At 33.8% G+C, this 21,432-nt stretch overlaps 1 protein-coding gene across 1 annotated transcript; it reads right to left on the reverse strand.

Moving 5' to 3' along the window:
* Nucleotides 1-5,173: 5,173 nt before the first annotated feature.
* LOTGIDRAFT_135845 (hypothetical protein) lies at nucleotides 5,174-7,678 on the reverse strand (the record flags this gene model as incomplete). The annotated part of the gene is made up of 2 exons (XM_009046440.1): nucleotides 5,174-5,313; nucleotides 7,522-7,678. 2 exons carry the CDS (start codon nucleotides 7,676-7,678, stop codon nucleotides 5,174-5,176), a joined length of 297 nt encoding a protein of 98 aa, XP_009044688.1.
* Nucleotides 7,679-21,432: the final 13,754 nt, after the last annotated feature.

The following is a 21,432-nucleotide window of genomic DNA, read 5'->3' on the forward strand; positions in this document are numbered from 1 at the left end:
TCACCCCTGGGAGATAAGGCTTCTCATTAGACCTTTACTAATAAATAGTATACCCCATACGACACTACGAATGATTTTTATTTGGAAATAACACACACGAACTTAGTTCACAGACTTTTTGAATCACTTTCTCGACTTCATAAGTCGAATCTTTGAAAAACTATAATATTTCAACAAAGCATCCAAATCATATTTAAAGCCATTTCTAAACCTTTAATGTGATTTGAAGGCTATAGCCACTACGAAGAAAGGCTGAATTTACAAAAATCAAAAGCATGTCTAAAATGTATCAATTTGATCTTTGATGTAAAAGGTTATTGTTAATTTACCCGATATGAAACAAGTATGAAGGTTTAACGTTGCCAAAATTGACGATTGTGTTGCAGCTTTAAAATACCAATGTCGTCATTACAGAATGCATTTGTCAATGATGCAATGTACAATTGTCGATTTGTAAAAATGCAAAATGTAAAAAGATTCCGACAAAATGTTTCTAGAATGCAGATAACATTTAAGACTTTGCATTTTACACTTTGCATTTTTACAAATCGACAAATGTACTTTGCAGCATTTGTATACGCCCACGGAAATGATGAGATATCGGTCAAGTTCGAAAATGTTAATAATCAGATGAACGGTTTCGGAGTTATTGCCCTTGACTTAGTAAAAACATGTTAAATTTGGCTTGTATGCACGATAGAGATTATAGTTTTTATCCGATCTTGATGAAACTTGGTATGCTTGTATATTGATGAGATCTCCATCAAGTTAGAAAATGGTAATAATCGTATGAATGGTTAAGGAGTTATTGACCTTGACTTAGTAAAAAAAAGGCTTGTAGGCATGATAGAGACTACAGTTTTTATGAAACTTAGTATACATGTATATGTCACAGTAGAAACTGAAATCCAGGACAATTTAAAATCCCCCTAGTACAAACTCCAATTACAGTTTCTCCTAGAGCAATTTTAAATTGAACTCTGTCCTATTGTTAACTCACATTGGATTTTGTACTAGAGTGATTTTAGATACTCCTAGGACAAATCCAAATTTCAATTTGTTTTATATAGGGTTAACCGAAATTGTAATTTAACTAGTACTGTTGTTTGTCTTGTCCTGTAATATTTTCATTTTGTATTTTATTGAAAAATGAATAACAAATATATTTAAAAAGGCACTTTATTCATATATAAAACATAATAAATATCACTAAATTCTGGCATAAAATAAAAACTTAACATCACAATATATAAGCACATAGCTCATAAGCACAATATAACATCACAATGTAAATGTAAATTACATTTAGTAGCGATATTAGCACATTACTTTACAATACAAAAGTCCACATAGTTCACATCACCCTCTGTTTTGACACACACCAACAGTTGAAGTATGACATTTGGTTGAGCAAGTAATTCCTGCACGTTTACACCGACAACGATTAGTTACACAACTGCCTTTGCAGGAACATACAGTTTGTGTTCCAATTGTTATACAACCTGTATGCTTGGATGAGTGTCATTGGCTTTAATGCACTTGGATCTGCTTTATCAAGGTCTGGGAAACTGCTGCTGCTAATTTCTATGAGTTTGAAAGTGTCTTTCAGAATGCCAGAATACAGTTAAATTCATAACAAGTTGTGATGCCACTCTTCTTGGTATTCCGAACTTTGCAAGGTAAAACTCTAGCGTCTGTGTTAGTCAACCAACTTCATACTGCTTACACTTAGATACTGCTTCATTGTAACGGGATTGCTGCTTGCTGGCGGACTTCTAATATTTCTCAGTAACGATTTTTCTGACCTTGCTGTGCGGAGTACTTGGCTGTGAGACGGGGTTGGCTTCTGCTAAAGACCACTTGTAGTGGTTCTTCAAATGGGTTGCCTCTCTCGGGAATATGCTGCTTATCATGGACACTGGTGATCTGGAACACCCCTTCATGAACAGTAACTTCTACACCATGTAATGGTAAAGTTCTTGTTCTAGTCCACGTTTAACTGCTGGTGTCGTTGAAGGACCTGGTTCTAGGTCTGCTACACAGGTGGCCTGAGAGAACCTCTGGTTCAATGCATTCTGATGGTATCATATCTTCGTCTGTGAGACCTTCAGCATCTATGAGCTCTAACAAGGAAAACTCGGTATGCGGGAGATATGATAGGCTTACTGGTCTGTGGTTGTTTCAATGGTTGACGAACACTACATGTGGAACATGTCTTCAGGAAGTGTTGAAAACCCATAGTTGTTGTGAACCTCGTCCCATGTCATGACATCTGAAAAGATATATATTATTTATTAATGATAAGTTATAAGATTTACATATTGCTCAAAATAATAATAAAATACATGTAGTAACACATTTTTTTATTCTAGATATTGATCTGTCAACCGACTCCTGTATAGTACCATATATGTGATACGAAAATCAACATCAGGCTTATGTGTCAAAATTACAAAATCAAAAGTTTGAGGTTCTTACTGATTATATACAAATGTAAACCCTTACAACAGAACTCTAATTTCTAGAAACTATTGATAAATTGGATTAAATAAATTAAGTATTATTTTACTAACCTCTTGATGGTATCATACATCTCTTCTTTGGTGACTATAGGATGGGAAGTCTTCTTACAGTACAAAATATCTGTTGATCCAATTGTGTGCAGCTTAAAATGTTTATTACACCAGAATTTCAACTGAGCAGTATCCGTACACTTCGCTCCTTTAGGTAGCTTTAATGCAGCAATTGTACGATCATACTTTTCTTGTGTTACAAAATAGGTATCTTTATCTATTAGACAGACTAGCAACTGTTTCATCAAACAACCTGTAGAACTCTGTTTGAGCTGGAGAAGATATTGCGATAAGTTTAATCTATCTCCCTCAGAAACATGTAATGAATTGGCACCACAGAATGGCCACTTTATATATCTTTCTTGAGCCAAATATAATCAACTAACTGGATAATGTCAAGTTGTGGATTCACAGGAGTTAATATTAGATGATATTTCTCAAAATATATATTATTTATTAACTTGAACAAAATAATCAATTAACTGGATAATGTCAATTTGTTGTTGAATGTCCTTCCAAGTTGTGATATTAACATCACTAGTGAATGTTTTTCTTTAATTTACACATTAAAAAAAAGAAAAAAGAAGCCAAAAATTTGTGCAGAAAATATAGTTAATGTACATGAAGGAATCAGTTAATCAGAATCAGATTGTCCTGAAACTTGTTCAGGAGGATTCCAAATTGTCCAGGACAAAGTTCAATTTAAAATTGCCCCTGGAAAAACTCTAATTTAAATTCTACTAGATTTTAGTTTCTATTGTGACATATATATTGATGCGATCTCAGTCAAGTTTGAAATGTGTATCACTTGGATGATCGATGTTAGAGTTATTGCCCTTGACTTAATAAAAAAGGCTTCAAATTTAGCTTGTAGTCACGATAAAGACTACAGTTTTATGACCGATTTAATGAAACTTGGTATATATTGATATTCGAAATTGGTATTAATCCGATGAACGGTTTCAGAGCTATTGAACTTGTGTGTACGTCGATGAGACCTTGTTCATAGTTTGAATTTAATGATAATTTGATGTAAATGATTTTGAGGTTTTGCTTTGACATATAAATATCTTTAAGATTATTTCAATCTTTATAAGTTCATTATTAAAGACTTTGCTACCATTTCTGACAGCTGGTAGTGGGGCGTATGTTACCTTGCCAGGCAATCTATCTTGTTATGATATTGTAAAACTGCAACACAATCGACAATTTTGGCAAAGTTATACCTCCATATACGAGGGATCGGACAATAATATCATGTAACAATTTAAGACATTTAGTTTTAACACCATTTAAGCCAAGTGCGCCGAACATAATATCAACTAATCAAATTGTGTAATGTAATTATTACTTTGACAGAGCTGGTTACTGCATAAAGTTGAGGATGAATTATTTTCATGTGAAGTTAACGTGACGTAAAGAAGTAGGAACTAATTTTAGCTGTCCTAAGAGATTAAACTAACTTTGATCATTGATCAAAAAGAAAGATAAGCAATATACTTGCCATTAAAGAGTTTTTTTGCTTGAAATGAAAAGATATTTTTACGACGTTCTTTTTAACAACTTTCAATTGGACTACTGAAGACTGGCATAACCATGATACTGCTTGGTATGAGGTGAACGCTACTCGTGTTTTGGTTTAAAACTTTTACACCAACTTCCACACTCCTTCACCATCTATGTCTCCTTTTAGTCTCAATTACCATTAAAGACTCCCCGACCTAGCCTACATATCCCGAGGTTATCATTCAAGCCAATGCCGGTAAACGTTTGATAAAAACAATGACCAGCTGGGAAACGGGATCTTTGAGAACCATATGTATTATGATTATTCTGTCGGTATAGTAGCGATTTCAATCAAATCAAATAAGAAAAAACTTTCCACCACCACCCTTCGCTAATGAATCATACCTCACCTCTGTAAGCATTTTGTTATGAAAGTAAATTTTACACTATTAGAATAAAATGTGAGAAACGGGAATAAGATAGAAACATCATAATAATAATATCAAATCAAATTGATAACAGGATGTAATGTTATGATGAATCTTGATCTTTAAGTGCCTAAATATAGAACATCGATTGTGGATTTGATGAATCGTCCAAGAATCAAACTTCCAATAAAAACGTGATTACTTGAGAAAATAAATTTTATTTTTAAATAATAAATAAAATGAACTCATTCATAGCACTCTCATACGTCACCGAGTAAATCGCCCCGCCCCACCTGCCTTCCCCTATACCTTCCTCTACATTCTCCAACAAAATCAAAACTGAAATCTGCACACAGAGGGTTAGTATAAAATCACTGAATTTTCCTCCAAATTTATAAGCTAGGTTTATGAAATTTAATACTTCACATTGTTTCTCCATATTTTACTTTTGCCCGAGGCACGTCGTTCCAACTATATATCATGTTCGAGGCACGGGTAGAGTCAGATTTGTCGGACTAGTCTTATACAACCCACACACAGACCTCACACACAACGGACATAATGCATAAACTCACACGCAGACATATAACAATTAAATAAAGTTGTTTGTATCAGTATAATGAAAACATCGAATATAGCTAATTGAATCTGAGACAATAACATTTATCATAACTCGGTACTTCTCCTTGCTCTCTGGTTGGATTTTTCCTCTGGACACAAACAGGCGTTTTTCTGTGAATCCTTGAATGATTTACAGCCTAAACCAAATACACCAGTATACATCATATCAGCAGTAGACTCACAAACTGAAATAAAGCAGGATACTATACAATACAAGTCAAACCACTTAAAGGGACAATTCGACATTCATTGACAAATCGAACCTTAGTCTCAGAAATGGGAATTTTTAAGATATCTTAATCAGTTATAGTGTTCAGAGCTCATCGTCGAAATTTGAGCCTTCAAATCCACGTGTGTCCAGAATTATTATTGCTAGAAAATTTAGAAGACGACTCGTCTTTTCTTGAGACTCATATATAGAAAAGACAAACACAGACATAGAAAAAGCAATTCCTAGTTCGAGGTATTTTTTAGGAATTATGTGATTTTCAGTCATTTCTAGTAGTCTTGAGAACTATTTACATATATTCAAGACTTAAATCAACCATCAACCTACCACTTTAAAGACTCGCAAACTGAAATTAAGCGATAAACTATATAATACAAGGAGGCTAAAAAGCTTTCAGACTACGAACTGGGTCGAATACCTTGCCTGCAACCTTTCTTGATACAACAAAATGATACTGTTGGGTGTGTTGGACCACAAGTCGAGTTTTAAGTACAAAAAAGTATTTTAAAATATAAAAAACATTATGAAATAATGAGTGAATACACCCATCATAGTGTATATATTTCTATCAAATTCACATTATTAATGCGCCATATGTTTAACAAATTTTATCAGCTGATGTATTTTAGGAATATTATAAAGTACATTGTTCGAGAAATTCTCTCTTGAAATACTATTATTTTCCGCTATCTATAAAATGTAAATTCTAAACATTGGTGCATGAGGACTGTAATGACCTAATTTAGCCAGGAAAGTGCAGTCTAATTTAAACCAGACCAAATTTTGGTTCCGCTTTTTTTCGTTAGCTTCATTTTTTTATATATCCACTTGTGCGGGTCTAAAAAATGGCCTCTTAAACATTCGTCAAAAAAATCTTTTGACCTAATCTGATGACATCTGCTTTAACAAATCAAACTCCGTTACTCTCTCACAAAATGCCAGCACCAAAGAGGTCAAAAATGTGATTGGCTAAAGCAGGGTTAGGTCAAAATGTTATTCTGACGAGTATTGAAGAGTCCAGTCTTTAGACCCAAATGGAGGAAGACATTCAAAAATTTGTCAGTTTGATGACACCTCCAGCCAACAAAATGCTTGTCGTCTATAATTTTGTGACGCGAAGAAAAGGTGCATTCAGTTTTTAATGCTTCTAAGAATACACCTTTTGTTTGCGTCACAAAATCCTAGCATTGGAGAGGACAGGAATTTGATTAGCTGGATGTGTCATCAAACTGACGAAGTCAAAGTTGAAATGATGTCAATCTCGAGTCGAACTACCAACTAAATGTCGTAATTTTACCTGTAAAAATGGAGAGATAACGATCCGCGCAAGCTTTATTTTCTGTAAGCAACATAAACAACGACTGCATGCTTAACACAAACAGACGTTTAACGGTTACTAGCCAGATTTTTCAGATTATGTTGTTTATTCATATAGGTTAATGGCAATTAATATGACTGATGTATTGTACCGAGTCTTCACAATATCAACCACCCAAGAACGTCCTGTTATATAAACTTTATAATCAGTTAATTTTGTACTGTTTATAAGACATGCAGAAATAGGCAAAGTTAAAGAAGCACAAGGTATATTTATGACATTTAAAGGAAATCCATAGTGATCCTTCTATGTCTATTCCTACATGTATATGTCTTATAAATGATATTTAAACGGATTTCAAAGTGGTTTTCTTAAAAAAAAATTATGTGTATCGGGGACACTGAGTGTTAATGTTAGTGTTAACTATTAGGGTAAGCTCTGACCTCTGCATCGTGTAAACCTCTTACTGTTAAAGGGATATGAAAACTCATGCTAAGCCAGTGTTATGAAACGCTGAGTAGGGATTAGTGGAACACTAGAGTAGCACTAGATTAAAACTAGTGTTAAATTGTTCCCCAAATACCTCAAAGTGTAATGTTATCTCAGTATCACCAACGTGGTCAAATGAAATTTTAGGTTGTAACATTGCAGTTAAGTAATGTTACGAAAGCACAGTCAGGCATGCTGGCTTAAAGGGTTAGTTTTAGGGGAAGGGTGGGGTTTTTTTTTCTCCCAAATATACAGACCTAGGGTGGAGCAGACACTTTGTGACCAAAGTACCGAAGTACCGTGTGTAACTGACTTGGGCTTGGAATATTTGAGCCTAAATGGCTGCTTTAAATAAACTATTACCATTATAGGCATCAGTTGAAAACACGTCTTTCACTTTGCGACAGACTTGCTGTAAACAGACTCTAAATTGATCATCACAATTTTCTTTGTTTTCGTTACAAGTATCATAACAGATATCATGTTTATCACAACATTTGGTAACTACAGGCATTATAGATGTATCAAGCTGTAATAAAAATACATGTATTAATTTGTAGCCTAAACTGTACTAAGGTACAAGTATGAATTGGTGATAATTGTTGCGGACGATGTCGAAGAAACGAAAGCCAATGCAAAAGCAATGTTTTATTCGATGACAAACAAACTGACAATACTTCATCGATAAATATTGAAGTGTGCTCAATGCGGTCTCTCTTTCGAATGCTCTTCACACTAGGAGTTACGATGGGAAAGGTGTGCTCGATACCTTTATTGAAACAACCTCGAATGGTGCGGGAATACGATTACAAAAACTAATTTACACAATAATTGTGATAAAGATATACACCATCGTTTATATATTTTTATTTCAAAATCTACAAAAATACACATATAACTAATTCATTGTTATATCAAATTGAAATGAGATGCAAGAATTTGTGTGTGTTTCTGTAAAAACGATACAAGACATATTTTTGTCTCAATATAAAGATTCACGTTTTGTTTTTATAACGTTACATGTATTCATTTTTGTATCCGACTGAAATAAGATACACGATACAAGGTGTATTGTCCGATCAACATAAAGATACAATTAGCCAATTGTTGTATCAAACTGAAATGACGATGCAATTAATAACCTATAAAACACAATCAGTGATGTAGCGAGGATGTCATTAACGGGGCAGGGGTGTGGGGGGATCTCGCCACCCCCACCCACCCCTCTTTTGGATTTTAGAGAGTGCAAATTTTCTAATGTAGGAAGAATGTATCTAGCGCGATTTTTATAGTGAAGGTAGAACAAATTTTTCTACTGTCCTGAGGAGGAGGTGGGGGGTCGGGACATGGCAACATGATCCCCCGTCCCCCACTAATTACGCCACTGAACACAATACATTTAGGGTATAAACAACATCGCTATATTTATTACAAGCGTGATTCGGTCGAACGACTAATACAAGGGAAGGAACTCTCTAATTTCACAGAAACAATGTATTTATGTCAGGTTCCAGTTCTACAAGGGTCATTTGTTTGATCAAAAGGACACAGATCCTTTAAGTTTAATAATATTTCGAAATTTGAGCCTTCAAATCCATGTGTCCAGAATTATCCATGTTTGAATGTTTGAATGTTTAAATGACGACTCGCCATTAAGATAATCTGTGATATATAGAAAAAACATTTAAAGAAATAGTGAGTAAAATTCCTAGTTTTCTTTTCTTTCATTTCACTTCTGAAGACTATTTACGCGTATTTAACAAATCAAAAATCAAACCCCAAAATGGCTCAACTGTCCCTTTAAATAAAATCTGACTAGGTTTTACATGGTCATGGGCCTTTTAACAAATTATTGCCAATTTCAAACAGCTGACCAAGATTAAATGAATATAAAATTCATTTACAAGCAAAGGAAGAAGAACCTTTTCTTTAGAACACCCTTGACCAGTTTTGTTCTGGTTTAACTCTTCAAGTGCTACTAACTTAGAGTGAATTCCTGACTATTTATGCAAAAATAAATGCGGAGGCGTTTCTCGGGTCAAATGCGGAGGCGCTTCGGGTCAAATGCAGAGGCGAAATTTAATTTATATATATGGGAACCTCGGGTCAAACGTTATAAGTATATGTGTTACCTTGATTAAACCATCAGCACCACATCCATTACTCGTTGGTTTATGTCTCGGATTAGGCTTTGGATTTTCACCTAAAAAGACATAGCAACCATTTATATTGAACATTATCAATAAAATCATGACGTATCAAATGCCACATTTATTTGGTTGTCATCGAGGATCGCACAAAACTTTTCATTTATAAGCTTTTTCGTTACATAACTATAATATATTATAGTTTTATTGCCAAGCAGGGTAACATACGCCCACTGACAGCTTTGTTAGATTTCGGGGATGGGAGAATTTTTCATTTATTGATAATTATTAATTTTGTCCCAATTCGAGGGTGTTTACAAGCTAGAAATAAAAAGGCTTTTTGAAGAAAAATGGCAGTAACCCATGTAATTACGATTCCTTTTTGGTTCATTATGAACAATTTCACCAAGTTCACCTTATTCCGTCAATTACAATGTCTCCAAGCCAAAAACGTAAAGCGTGTAGAACAACAAAGACACATAGTAAATAATATTTCGGGTTTTTTTATGATTTGTTATAGGGTTCAACCTTGTGTGGTAATGAAAGATTAAATTACATTGGAGCTTCAAATTAATCTGTCTTTTCATCCTATATCATTGCGTTTTAACGTTGTGATGGGTGATCCTGGTGGGTAGTGTATTTTCAGTATTCTAATGGTCTTCAACAAACTCAAAATGACGTGTATATGTAGGCCTAGGCCTAAGTAAGGAGCTTAAATAGTCTTTAAAAAAAATCCATTGGGATTAAAATATTTAACTGTGGTTTGGAAGATAAACCTAGTTGCTTCCCTTGGTCGCTTTAATAACTAATAAAAAGCCAACTGCTGATTGTATGAGAATATTAGAAAAAAATACCATTACCATTTTTACATTTAAAGAAACAGCCTTCAGGTTCACCTAAATAATCTGTCAAAGAATTCACAGCAGAGTCTAAACCGTTTAATAAGTCATCAAAGTTAAAGTCATTTTGACTTCCGCAGTTTACACCGTCCAGTCCCGATGAAATGAATATGAAGTATGCACAGATGAAATGAAACGTATTATACAAAATATATTTTTGAGTCCATGAACACATTTTTAAAACGAAAACACTGAACAAGTTTACTTCACTCACTGAACGTTGTGAAATCCGAATTTATAAAGGATATCCGTTTGTAAGACTACTCAAGCATACTGTTACTTATTTTAGATCATATAAAACGTTTTCAATTTTCATTGGCCGATAGCCGGTAAATACTAAATACAATCTTCGCTACTCGCCATAAATCACTCCTATGAAAAGGACTTTGATCAGAAAAATAAAAGAGTTGGATATTATGTAGGACTATTTATATTTGAACATATAATTTTAAGGTGATTGCTATTCAGTATATCATATTGTCATCAACATGTGGACATATGTAGAGCCTTTCCAAATCTCAATCAGCATAAGCTGGCAAAATCTAGACCAATTTTTGCTATCCTGGAAGATGGATAGGAATGGCAATGTCAGTGAAAAGAGAAGCACATTCCAGTGCGCAAGTGAACCACGCATGCAAAGATTACATGAAAGTGAATAAACAGACCTACCAATTAAGTTACCTTGAAATATTGTTCCTTGATGTATTTCTTCCAAAAATTTACCTTATTCCACTAGGTTATGAGATTATCCTTCAAATCAACCTAATTTCGACCATATCTATCTGGGGGAATTGGGGGGGGGGGGGGGGGAGGTCTAATTTCCACCATATTTATCTGGGGGAATTTGGGGGGTGGGGAGGGGGGGGGGGTGTATTCATGGGCCTGATTAATCCTTGTTAAAATATTCAAGCGTCCCGTAAACTGGTCGCCGTCTTCACAGCCAACTTATTTAAAGGAACATGCATAATTTTTCGTGTTCAATTATTTTTGCGAAAACTTGCCAGTATTCAATATTGCACACTGAAGAGGGTTCATATCATTATATGTAATACAAATTTTATAAAAGAAAAACTAAACAAATAAAAACAACCCCCTTCACCTACAATAAATTGGCATTATTCATAAAGGGATACATTAATTGCATTAAAAGGTGTTTTTCATGAAATTATATCAACTACATTAGTTAAAACATACTGAAAGCCCTTTAGTATCATTCTTTAAAGATGGGTTTCCTTATCAAATTGAGCAAAATATTAGATTAATTGGTGTTTCTAATGTATCCACGGGCCTGACTAATACTTGTTGAAATATTCAAGCGTCACGTAAAATGATCGCCGACTTCACAGCCAACTTATTTAAAGGAACATGCATGTTCAATTATTTTTGCGAAAACTACCTAGTATTCAGTATTGTAAACTGAAGAGGGTTCATATCATTGTAATATGAAATGTAAATTTTATTAAAGAAAAACAAAACAAAAAAAACTTGAAACAACCCCCTTCACCTTTAGTATCATTCTTTAATGATGGGTTAGCGTCAAATTGAGCAAAATATTAGATTAATTGGTGTTTCTAATGAATTATCATGTATTCTTAATCATATCATTAGGTTACTAAGAGTTTTAACAAATCATTAATGTCCATGTATATACAGTTTAGATAAACATAAAAAAACTTTTTGACCTTTCTTGATCGGTCACTCATTGGAATTCTGCTAGTAATTCACTTCTAATTGAGCTAATTACGAATGAATTATGGACGTGTAAGACAAATTGGTCTTTTACCAATTAATTAGATCACATCTACTTTCTATTCATATTAATATTAGCAATTCCATTTTCATAAATGAAAATAAGGGAACCCATCTTTAATCCATATCTCTATAAATAGTAACAAAAAAAGCCTAAATACAGTAATTTCATAGAATAGCGTTCATTAAACAAACATTTTTGCACATTTTGGGTGAAAAACCGCCAAATCACAACTATTTTATAGGGAAAGCTGCACCATTTTTGGATTTGTGTCTTGAATACATTATGTAAATAGTCTTCAGACTTGGGCTACTAGAAATATACGAAAAATCACATAATGCCTTCAAAAATATCTCAAACTATCTCTTTTCCTATTACTATAGATGTCTCCAGCGTCTCCAGAAAAGACGAATCGTCTATTTAACTTTCAGACGCGTTTATTTATGGGCACACATGGATTTAAAGGCCCAAGTTTCAACAGTGAGCTGATTACTGATTGGCTCAACTAAAAAAAATTCCCGTTTCTGAGATTAAGGTCCTATTGGTAAAAATCATGGCGCATCTGTCCCTTTAATACAGTTCGTCATATTTACACTTTTTTCACTTCCTGTACAAACAGGGTATAGGCGTCTAGTACTCTCAATTCAATTTTGGCTGCAACACTTCTCAGAAAAAATACGACGTTAGGTACAATATACATCACAAAAAACCAACAAAAATTACATGTACACTAACTGTTATCAAAATAATTGAAGTCACGAGTAAAAATAGAACTCTTAAATTAGTCATACAGAATATCAGCAAAGAAATTGTCACAAGACAGTGTGAAACTATTAAGATATGGTAATTTCTAAAATTATATTAAAATAGATCAACGAGTTTAACAAAACATCTACAAATTCACCTGAAATCACTCTTGAAGTTGCAGCAATGGGCTTCTCATTTCGTTGTTATAATAACAATAAACTCTTTATTTTACATGGGTCAGAATGAGGCCCAATACACAAGGACATGGTCCGGTCTTACATTCAGCCCATGGGGACAATACAATGAAAATGCAACTATTACATAATATTTCGATGTTCAATTTGTTTAAAAATACGTTACTATATACGTGTATATTTGATGGAAAGATTATGTTGTTGCGATCAAGTACATGACCACAAAACGATGTACAGGCTATCACAATTTAAATAATATATAGACACAAAACTATACATATAATGCGATACATTTCAGCCATTGAAAGCACGGATCAAAGATCGGGACAAGAATTATATTCTCGTGGAAACACACCCGATGTATTGTTTAAATTGATGAAATCTGCAGCTGAAAGATCAGACAGAACTGTTATTTGCCTTGAGTTCAGTTTAATAGTGTGTCTTGGTTTGGTCTCTGAAATGGTTGATGGCATTGAATTTAACCCTCTTCCTGGATATTCCCTTCTAAAATCTTCATATTCACTCTGTATCATATTCCTCAGACTGTCCTTGTCTTTGTATACAGAGAAAAACTATAAATATTTGAAAAATTGAAAACACTTACACTAAATTCTATTGCCGTCATTTCAAGCTATATACTAACTTGTTCATAGATATCTATACGTCCACAAAATAATCAATTGCATTTATTTAATGAATATTTTTAGAGCTTTACTAAATTCTCCAGGCTAATGCATATTAGTAAGTGTAAATGGATTATAAATGGTTTTTGAAAAGATTAAAGCTACTATGACATTGGTTGGTCTTACGACAGCCCTCTTGAACGTTCGTCAAATTAACCCTTTGACCTGATAAACACTGTATAACAAAATTCCGACGCTGGAAAGGATAGAAATTTGATTGGTTAAAGTAAACGAACGTTGAATAGAACTGTCGTTAGACCGTAACTTAAGTGGCTATATCAAAAAAAAGGACGAACGTTTGGGAGGTAATTTTGTCCAATGTTTAAAAGACAATGTATAATGTAGCCTACAGATGAATAAAGAATGTTACTTACATGTAGGTTGAGTTGTTTCATTCTATTAGCTAACTCTTCAGCCACTGAGCTGTTATCTTTATCATCTAGGCCTGATTTCAACACTGTGTTTTCACCTCTCATACACTGAAAAAATATTTTAACATTTCAGTTATAAAATGCATGGTTCGCCATTTCCGGGGGTTGATTTAGGTCTTGAATATATGTATAATTGTATATAGTTTTCAGAAGTACAAGAACTGCACGAAAAGCGTAAAATCCCTTCAAAAATTTTACTTTCTATATCTAAATATGTCTTTTTATAGCCTATATGGCGTAGTCTCAAGAAAAGACGAGTCGTCATTTGAACTTCCCGTACTGTGGGAGACTAAAATACGATTGGTCCAACGGGTAGTGAAGGTCTTAATCTTTAAGAATTTCCTTGTTGGATTTCGTAGACTTGTGGGTTTCACTAAAATTATCAACTGAACTTAAGCATCCATAGCTGAATTTATTCAAATCAACAACTTTTTGCAACACACGACTGTCAGAACCTCAACCAAAAAAATATTGAATTGAAGACCTACCTCATACCGTTCATTTAGAAGATCATTTTGCATAGTTAAATCTAAAACCATGTCTGTAGAACATACATTATTGTTCATTCCACTATTCACAACCGTCTGCTCGGTTTGAGTCTGTTCGTCTATTACACTATTATTATTATCATCAGTTTGAACATATTTATCTCTACCGAAAACTCTACTATCCATTTGAGTAGAAACGTTATTCCTTGCGTTCAGATTCCTCAGAAACTCGTGAACGGTACTAGAAGTTGTGTGTGTTTCTGGAACGTTATCAATGTCACTGAAGTTATCTAATGTGTCTTGTTTATTCTCACCCGAGATATTTATGTTCACTTTCTGTACGAACATGTTAACATCGGCATTATTTTCTGTTCCTCTTTCGCTCTTTTCCGATTTATTATGGTTTAACGGGTCTCCCTCAACTTGATCATGCATAACTACATCAGTTTCGTACGAATCATTTACGTGTAGTAACTGGTCAAAGTTTGGAGCTGATGGTGAAGTTGATATTTCTGAGAGTTCATCTCCAAATAACGGAGCGTCCCTCACGACCTAGAAAAAAGATAACTTTAATAATAATACTGAAACGTCGATCCACCAAAGGCTCAAGAAAATTTTATTTGTGGAAATATGCATTGTTCCATTCCAATAACATTAAAAGAATACAGCCTGCCCCTCCCCCATTGCTAGTATGGATTTAAACAAATTTTAGCGGTGGCCCCCGCCAATCAAAACTTTTGTAGACAAAGCCATGGCTTTGCCCAAACTCCCCCTCCCTATCCCCTTTCAATTCTTTAATTATTTTACATGGAGAAAGGATAGCCTGTGCCCCCTCGGATTATTTTGTGGCCCTTGCTCGACACTTTTATTTACGGTGTTAAAGGTAAGCTTACCTCACATTGCTGACTATGTATTTGTTGAAATAGTTGACCAAACTGATTAGACATTTCTTCATATTTGTTCCTCCATTTATCACATTGTTTGTTTAACTGATCAAAGGCTAAATCACGTAATGACGATTGTCTTTTTTGTTGGAAAATCTGAAACCATAACCACGAAATTTATTTTACTTAATTTCCAGCAACTATACCTACAAAATAACATTCCGAGAATATACATTTTCAGCCACATTCCTCACCTTCATTCAATCAGCATTCTTACCTTCTTTTGTAAAATATTTATGATTTCAGTCTGTGCTTCATCTGTTACATTTCTTTCTAAACACTTGATTTTATTATGTAAAGCTGCTTTCTCTGCCTCAACCTGTCGTACTTTTTCTTCCAGGTTGTGCCATTCCTTTGATAGAATGAAAGAAAAAATGAATTATAGTTTTTATCCCCGCTTGATCTAAGATTCGAATTAGACAACTGATAAAATAATAGTAATGTTATTAAAGAAATATAATTGTCGAGGAACCATTGAATTGCTTCAAAATTTCAAAAATGAGAACATCACTAAATTTTTGTATGTGGGACACTGATGGCATCGATATACACCATTTCAGCTTCGAAACAGACGTCTGTGGTTCATGCAATTCCACTAAAAATAAACGTTTAAAAACCTCTTTACAATCCCTGTAGTGGTGTTCACGTTTTTGAAACTTTGAAGCAATTCAATGTTTCCTTGACAATTATATTTTACACATGCAAAATTAAGAAAGCATCTTTACAACCCCTATAATATTTGCGATTCAGAGCTTTTCAGCCAATCAACAATACTTCATCATTAAAGTAGAGTTAAAAAATAGTGATAACTTACTGAACTATTTTTCGGAGCATTTTCCGTCATTTTCGTGAGCTCTGCATTGGATTTCTTACACTTAGCTAATTCTTTCAATGCCATGTTGAAAGAATCCTCAGAAACTCCATAAAACTTGTTCTTGGTTTCAATCTGTTCTGGATATTTGGTTAAAAGTACCGGTGGCACAAGGTCACTCTCAGACGACGACGTTCCATGAACTTGTGGATATTGGAATACCATGTTCCTTTGTGTTGTCACTATTGTACACCTTTGTTGTCCTCTAAACAATGAAGAATCTGGTTCAGCAAATACTTCAGGTATTGAAACGGAATCTTCTTCTAGGTCTGAAGCATTAAATGTTGGTTTCGAGTAGGTAGTAAGATTAAATGTTGGTGGAAAGAAAGCTGGTTGAGTTTCAGATTCGTCGGAATACACTCTGCTTTCAGTACCTGCTCTAATAGTGCTGGGGCGCATAGTACTTATATACTTTTCTAAATTCAGACATCTCTCTTTCAAATCTCTTTTCTCTTTTTGAGAATTTTGTACCTCTTGAACTAAAATGGCAATTTCGCGCGTCGCGACTTTGACATATGGTTCTTCTTGTAAGATCTTGACTGTTTCTGTATTTGCCATTTCACTGTAAAAAAGATAAAAAACAGTTCTATATCAGTTTTAATTGAATTAAATAAAAATTGAAAAGACCATGTGCTCACTCCGTATAGGTTAAATTTGATTCACTCGAGTCCGGTTTGTAATCATCATGCATCATCATTTCATTCCGTATATGATTATTATCCCATATGATACTTCAAACCATTCTGATAAATTTCATAATCCTACGTCTTACCAGCTGGTATGATGGCGGTTTATGTAGTCAGAATGGACTACAGATATGACTGTATTCCTTATTTTCCTGGTAATTCATCAAAATATATAGATAAGGGAATTTAGCGTCACATGCTAAACCATTGGGCGAATTAATCACACAATTGTTTGCATTGTAATAACCACATACAAGGAAGACATTTTTCTTTTATTATACCTGTTTAATGTTCTTACGATCATTCATAGATTAAGGATATATTTAATATTCATTTTAAAGGAACAGAGGCCCCATATTTTTGGCCGATCGTACCTTAGTCACAGAAAGAGGATTTTATTTGTAGCTAAGCTAATCAGTAATAGTGTTCACAGCTCACTATCGAAATTTGAGCCTTCAAATCCATCTGCGTTCAAAAGTTAAAAAGACGACTCGTTACTTACAGATATTCTTTGATATATAGAAATGGAGTGAAATATTCCTACTTTGAAGTATTTATAAAGGAATGATGCGATTTTCATACATTTCTAATACTTTTAGAAGACTACATGTATTACATATTATTCATGACTCACATTAACCCCCGAGAAAATCGCGGTATTGCCGCTTTAAAGGTTTTCGATATACTAAATTATAAAAGAATATGCCTATTGTACAGCCTATGCAAAGTAAAGGCTATAGGCCTTCGTATTCTTCTCCATGAATATCATTATATCATTACGTCTTCGATAAATTGGTCTTACTAATTTTTTAAATATGTTTACTTACATGGGTTTTATAATGATTCTAATTATAAATATGTGTATAACTATAAACTGGCGAATATAATATAACTTAACATCCATATAACTTTAACGGTAAACGACTATGAACTATTAAAAGTCAAAATGTCCATTAATGATCAAATGGAAATGATGTTATTTATATAAGATCATATAGGAAATGGTGATACGAATATAGTTTCGAAAATAGAAACCTGGTTATTTTAGTATAAAACGCCTACTTGTATTTTATCAGCTGATTATAACACAAGTATGTAATTATTGTGTATATATGTGTACTATGTGTGACTAATCATGATTGTAAACTAGGGTCTGTATAAAAATACTTTGTATGTCATCAAGTTAACGTCGTGTGAATTTATAGACCTAGTTCCATTTTCCTGTTTTCAAGTAGCACAAGTTGTTTCCCCAAATTAGAAAAAAATAACTTGTATTAAAAATAGCAGGAACACATCTTGTTGTATTTTTTAGTATATTTAGTCCCTTGAAAACCCGGAAGAAACCACCAAAAACCTTTCTACTGTGTACTATATATGCAGGACGGTATCGGGGTTCAATATCCATTGTAGAAATTGATAAGCAAAAATTCCAGGGGAGGGGAGGGGAGGGCGGTAACGAAAACATGGGAAAGGGAAAGAAAAGGTACAGAGAATTAATCAGAAAGTGTTGGAGTGAAGTAGACAGCAAGATAAGGTCAGTCTAATTTTTTTCTTGTTTTTTGAGAAAAAAAAAATCAAAATCAGCTCTGCTGGAAAAAAAACCCTTCATTCCTGATGAAAAAAAAAATCATCTTCAGAAACTTCCATTATCAAAAAAATATATGATTTATGATCAAATGAATACTGAGAAAGTAGGAATAACCATTCAGGTCTTTTATTTTCTTTTTCTTTTTAATCTCCTTCCTTTACAGAATTTCCAGTATAAATCCGTAATACAAGAAAATATATTGATGTGTCGTATAGTAGTTAGTGAAATAATATCAAGGAAGGAAGAAGAAAAACGACCTGCCTCTAAGAATCCCTTTCTTTAAATTTCGACTTTGTCTTTGCACAATAAAATTTCCTGTCAATCATGTCTACCAGGCCACATTTCAAGTAGAGATAACTTTTGATCACGAGTTGAGGGAACACAGAGCAGATGAAGAAAGTATTGTAATGGGCTTATGGAATAAGGGCCAGTATGATGAAAATGGGAGTAGATTACTGATAGACGAAAAGAAAGACAGACGGGGTGGGGTGTAGAAGAGGAGATAGAGGGTGAGGAACAGAGAGAGCGGCGGAGGGAGAGGGGGTGAGTATTACAGGGCCAACGGTCTATGGGAAATTCTCATTGTAGGCCCACTCATTGTACCACCGTGCAGTACTCTGAAGGGCTTATCGTTGCTGGCCGTTCCACCGACCCTCCAACCGACTGAAATCTATTAAATTGGCAACAGAAATTCATCAGTAACCTCGGCGGTCAAATAAAATTGCAGAAACGTAATGGTATAGTCTGTAAAAAATTAAAGATGTGTTTCCATATTTTTTATTGTCAAATTAAGCAAACTATTTGATTAATTGGTGTTTCTAATGAATTGTCATGTATTCATAATCATATCAGTATGTTCTTATTGCATATAATTAAGAGTTTTAACCAATCGTAAATGTCCGTGTATATACTGTCTGGAAAAACAAAAACTAGACTTTTTGACCTGTCTTGATCGGTCACTCATTGGAATTCTGCTGGTAATTCTCTTTTAATTTAGCTAATTATGAAGTAATTATAGACATGTGTTTGTCCAAGTAATTAGAACACCTCTACTTTCTATTCATATAAGTATTAGCATTTATAAGGGAACCCATCTCCTCCAGATTGATCTCAACAATGACGTTTGAAATAATTTATTAATAATGATTTAATAATCTTATTGTAAAATGACATTTTGCTATTTCTATAATAGCCATAACGGTCCATAGTTCCCCGAGATTTATGGAGATCGGCGATCGTTGCCTTATATAACTCAAAAATTCACATGAAAGAAAATGTATTTTATTAATTCGCAAATCTGCCTTTTCAAATTCTTAAAGCTAGTAATTTTATTTTTGCATGGGTTTATTTCGGATAAGACGCCTGCAAATAATCTTCATCTTCAATTTCAATTCTGAAAACATATTGTGTATATTTGAGTAAATATATGTTGTTGTCTTTGAGTTTTATATTTTTTGGTATCGGATGATGCGATTTTCTTGTAATTTATATCAGGAGATGATGATCAGAATGTCATTGAATTTCGTTTACACAGCAAGCTAGCTATCCACAATAGTTGCCAACTTATCTGCTGTTATTGTACAAACAATGTAAATCTTTTCAATGGTATCCTTCACATATGACAAACAATGATGTAAGCTTATCGATGCTTCAGGAACACCATTATTGCGTTGCTAAAACTATGCATAAATTCATATTTCAATAATATCACCTTTGAAGATAAAAAAAAGACTGCAAAAAAAAGAAGTGGGATTCCAAGACATGAACGTCATATCCGACAAGATTTGTGCCCCGTTTGGGCCCAACTTACATTGTCAACAGGGGTGGTTGGATTGCATATGGATATTGAAACTGTACACTATATGATCATATTTCAGCACCCTTATTGTAATATGGCATAGTCCAAAAACTAATATAAGGCTAATAAGACCTTACGTCAGACGAGGGAAATTCTTAAAATAATAAACAATCACAATCTTTGTAAAGTGTCAAAACGGAGACTTCTTTTTTAAGCAACACAATGGAGTTCCTGTAGAATCGGTAAGCTTATAACTTTGATTTGTCGTCTGTGAAGCAGATTTTATTTGAAAAAATGCAAAATTTTTGTTTACTTTGTTTTTACAATAGGCCATTATTATAAAATATCACTGTAAATTGCTGTAAACGTTTTGTGGATTTGAAGGGAATCGGCATGCAAAAATGGATCTTTTAGGGGCAAAATTCTACAAATAACGATACGATTAAGATTATAACTATTTAGGACAATAAATTCTTTCATAAATAGGCCTCACTCATGTCCGTCGGTCCGTCCGTCCGTCAGTCCGGAAGATTTTGATTATGATTATTTGGGATTATGAATTCTTTCATTTTAGATTTCCTCTTTGGAAATCGACCTTATACACAAGAATTTGTAAGTAAAAGTTAGAGTTGAAGGGATAGATAATCAGTAATACTGCTCACAAATCACCGTCGAAATTCGAGCCTTCAATTTTAATGGTTTCCAGAATTATCCGCGTTTGAAAGTTAAAGAGACAGATTTTCTCAAGCCTCTGCCAAATGTAATAAAGACATAAATAGAAAAATAAATTCCTAGTTTAAGGTATTTTTGATTAAATTGTGCGGTTTCCCTACATTTCTAGTAGTTTATTATAGACTACTTACAGCCTATAATCAAACGTCCGAAAATGGCGAACTTGTCCCTACTATAAGAAATATTTCCGTGGTTAAGAAGGGGTGGAACTTACTTTAAACCTAAACGGTATCTGTCAGTCAAATGTCACGTGGTCGGGAAATTCTTAATGATATTAATTTTCACTTAATAGAAAATTTAGCCAATGCTA

The sequence above is a fragment of the Lottia gigantea genome (assembly GCF_000327385.1).
Source record: "Lottia gigantea unplaced genomic scaffold LOTGIsca_101, whole genome shotgun sequence".
In the NCBI taxonomy this organism is placed as follows: domain Eukaryota; kingdom Metazoa; phylum Mollusca; class Gastropoda; family Lottiidae; genus Lottia; species Lottia gigantea.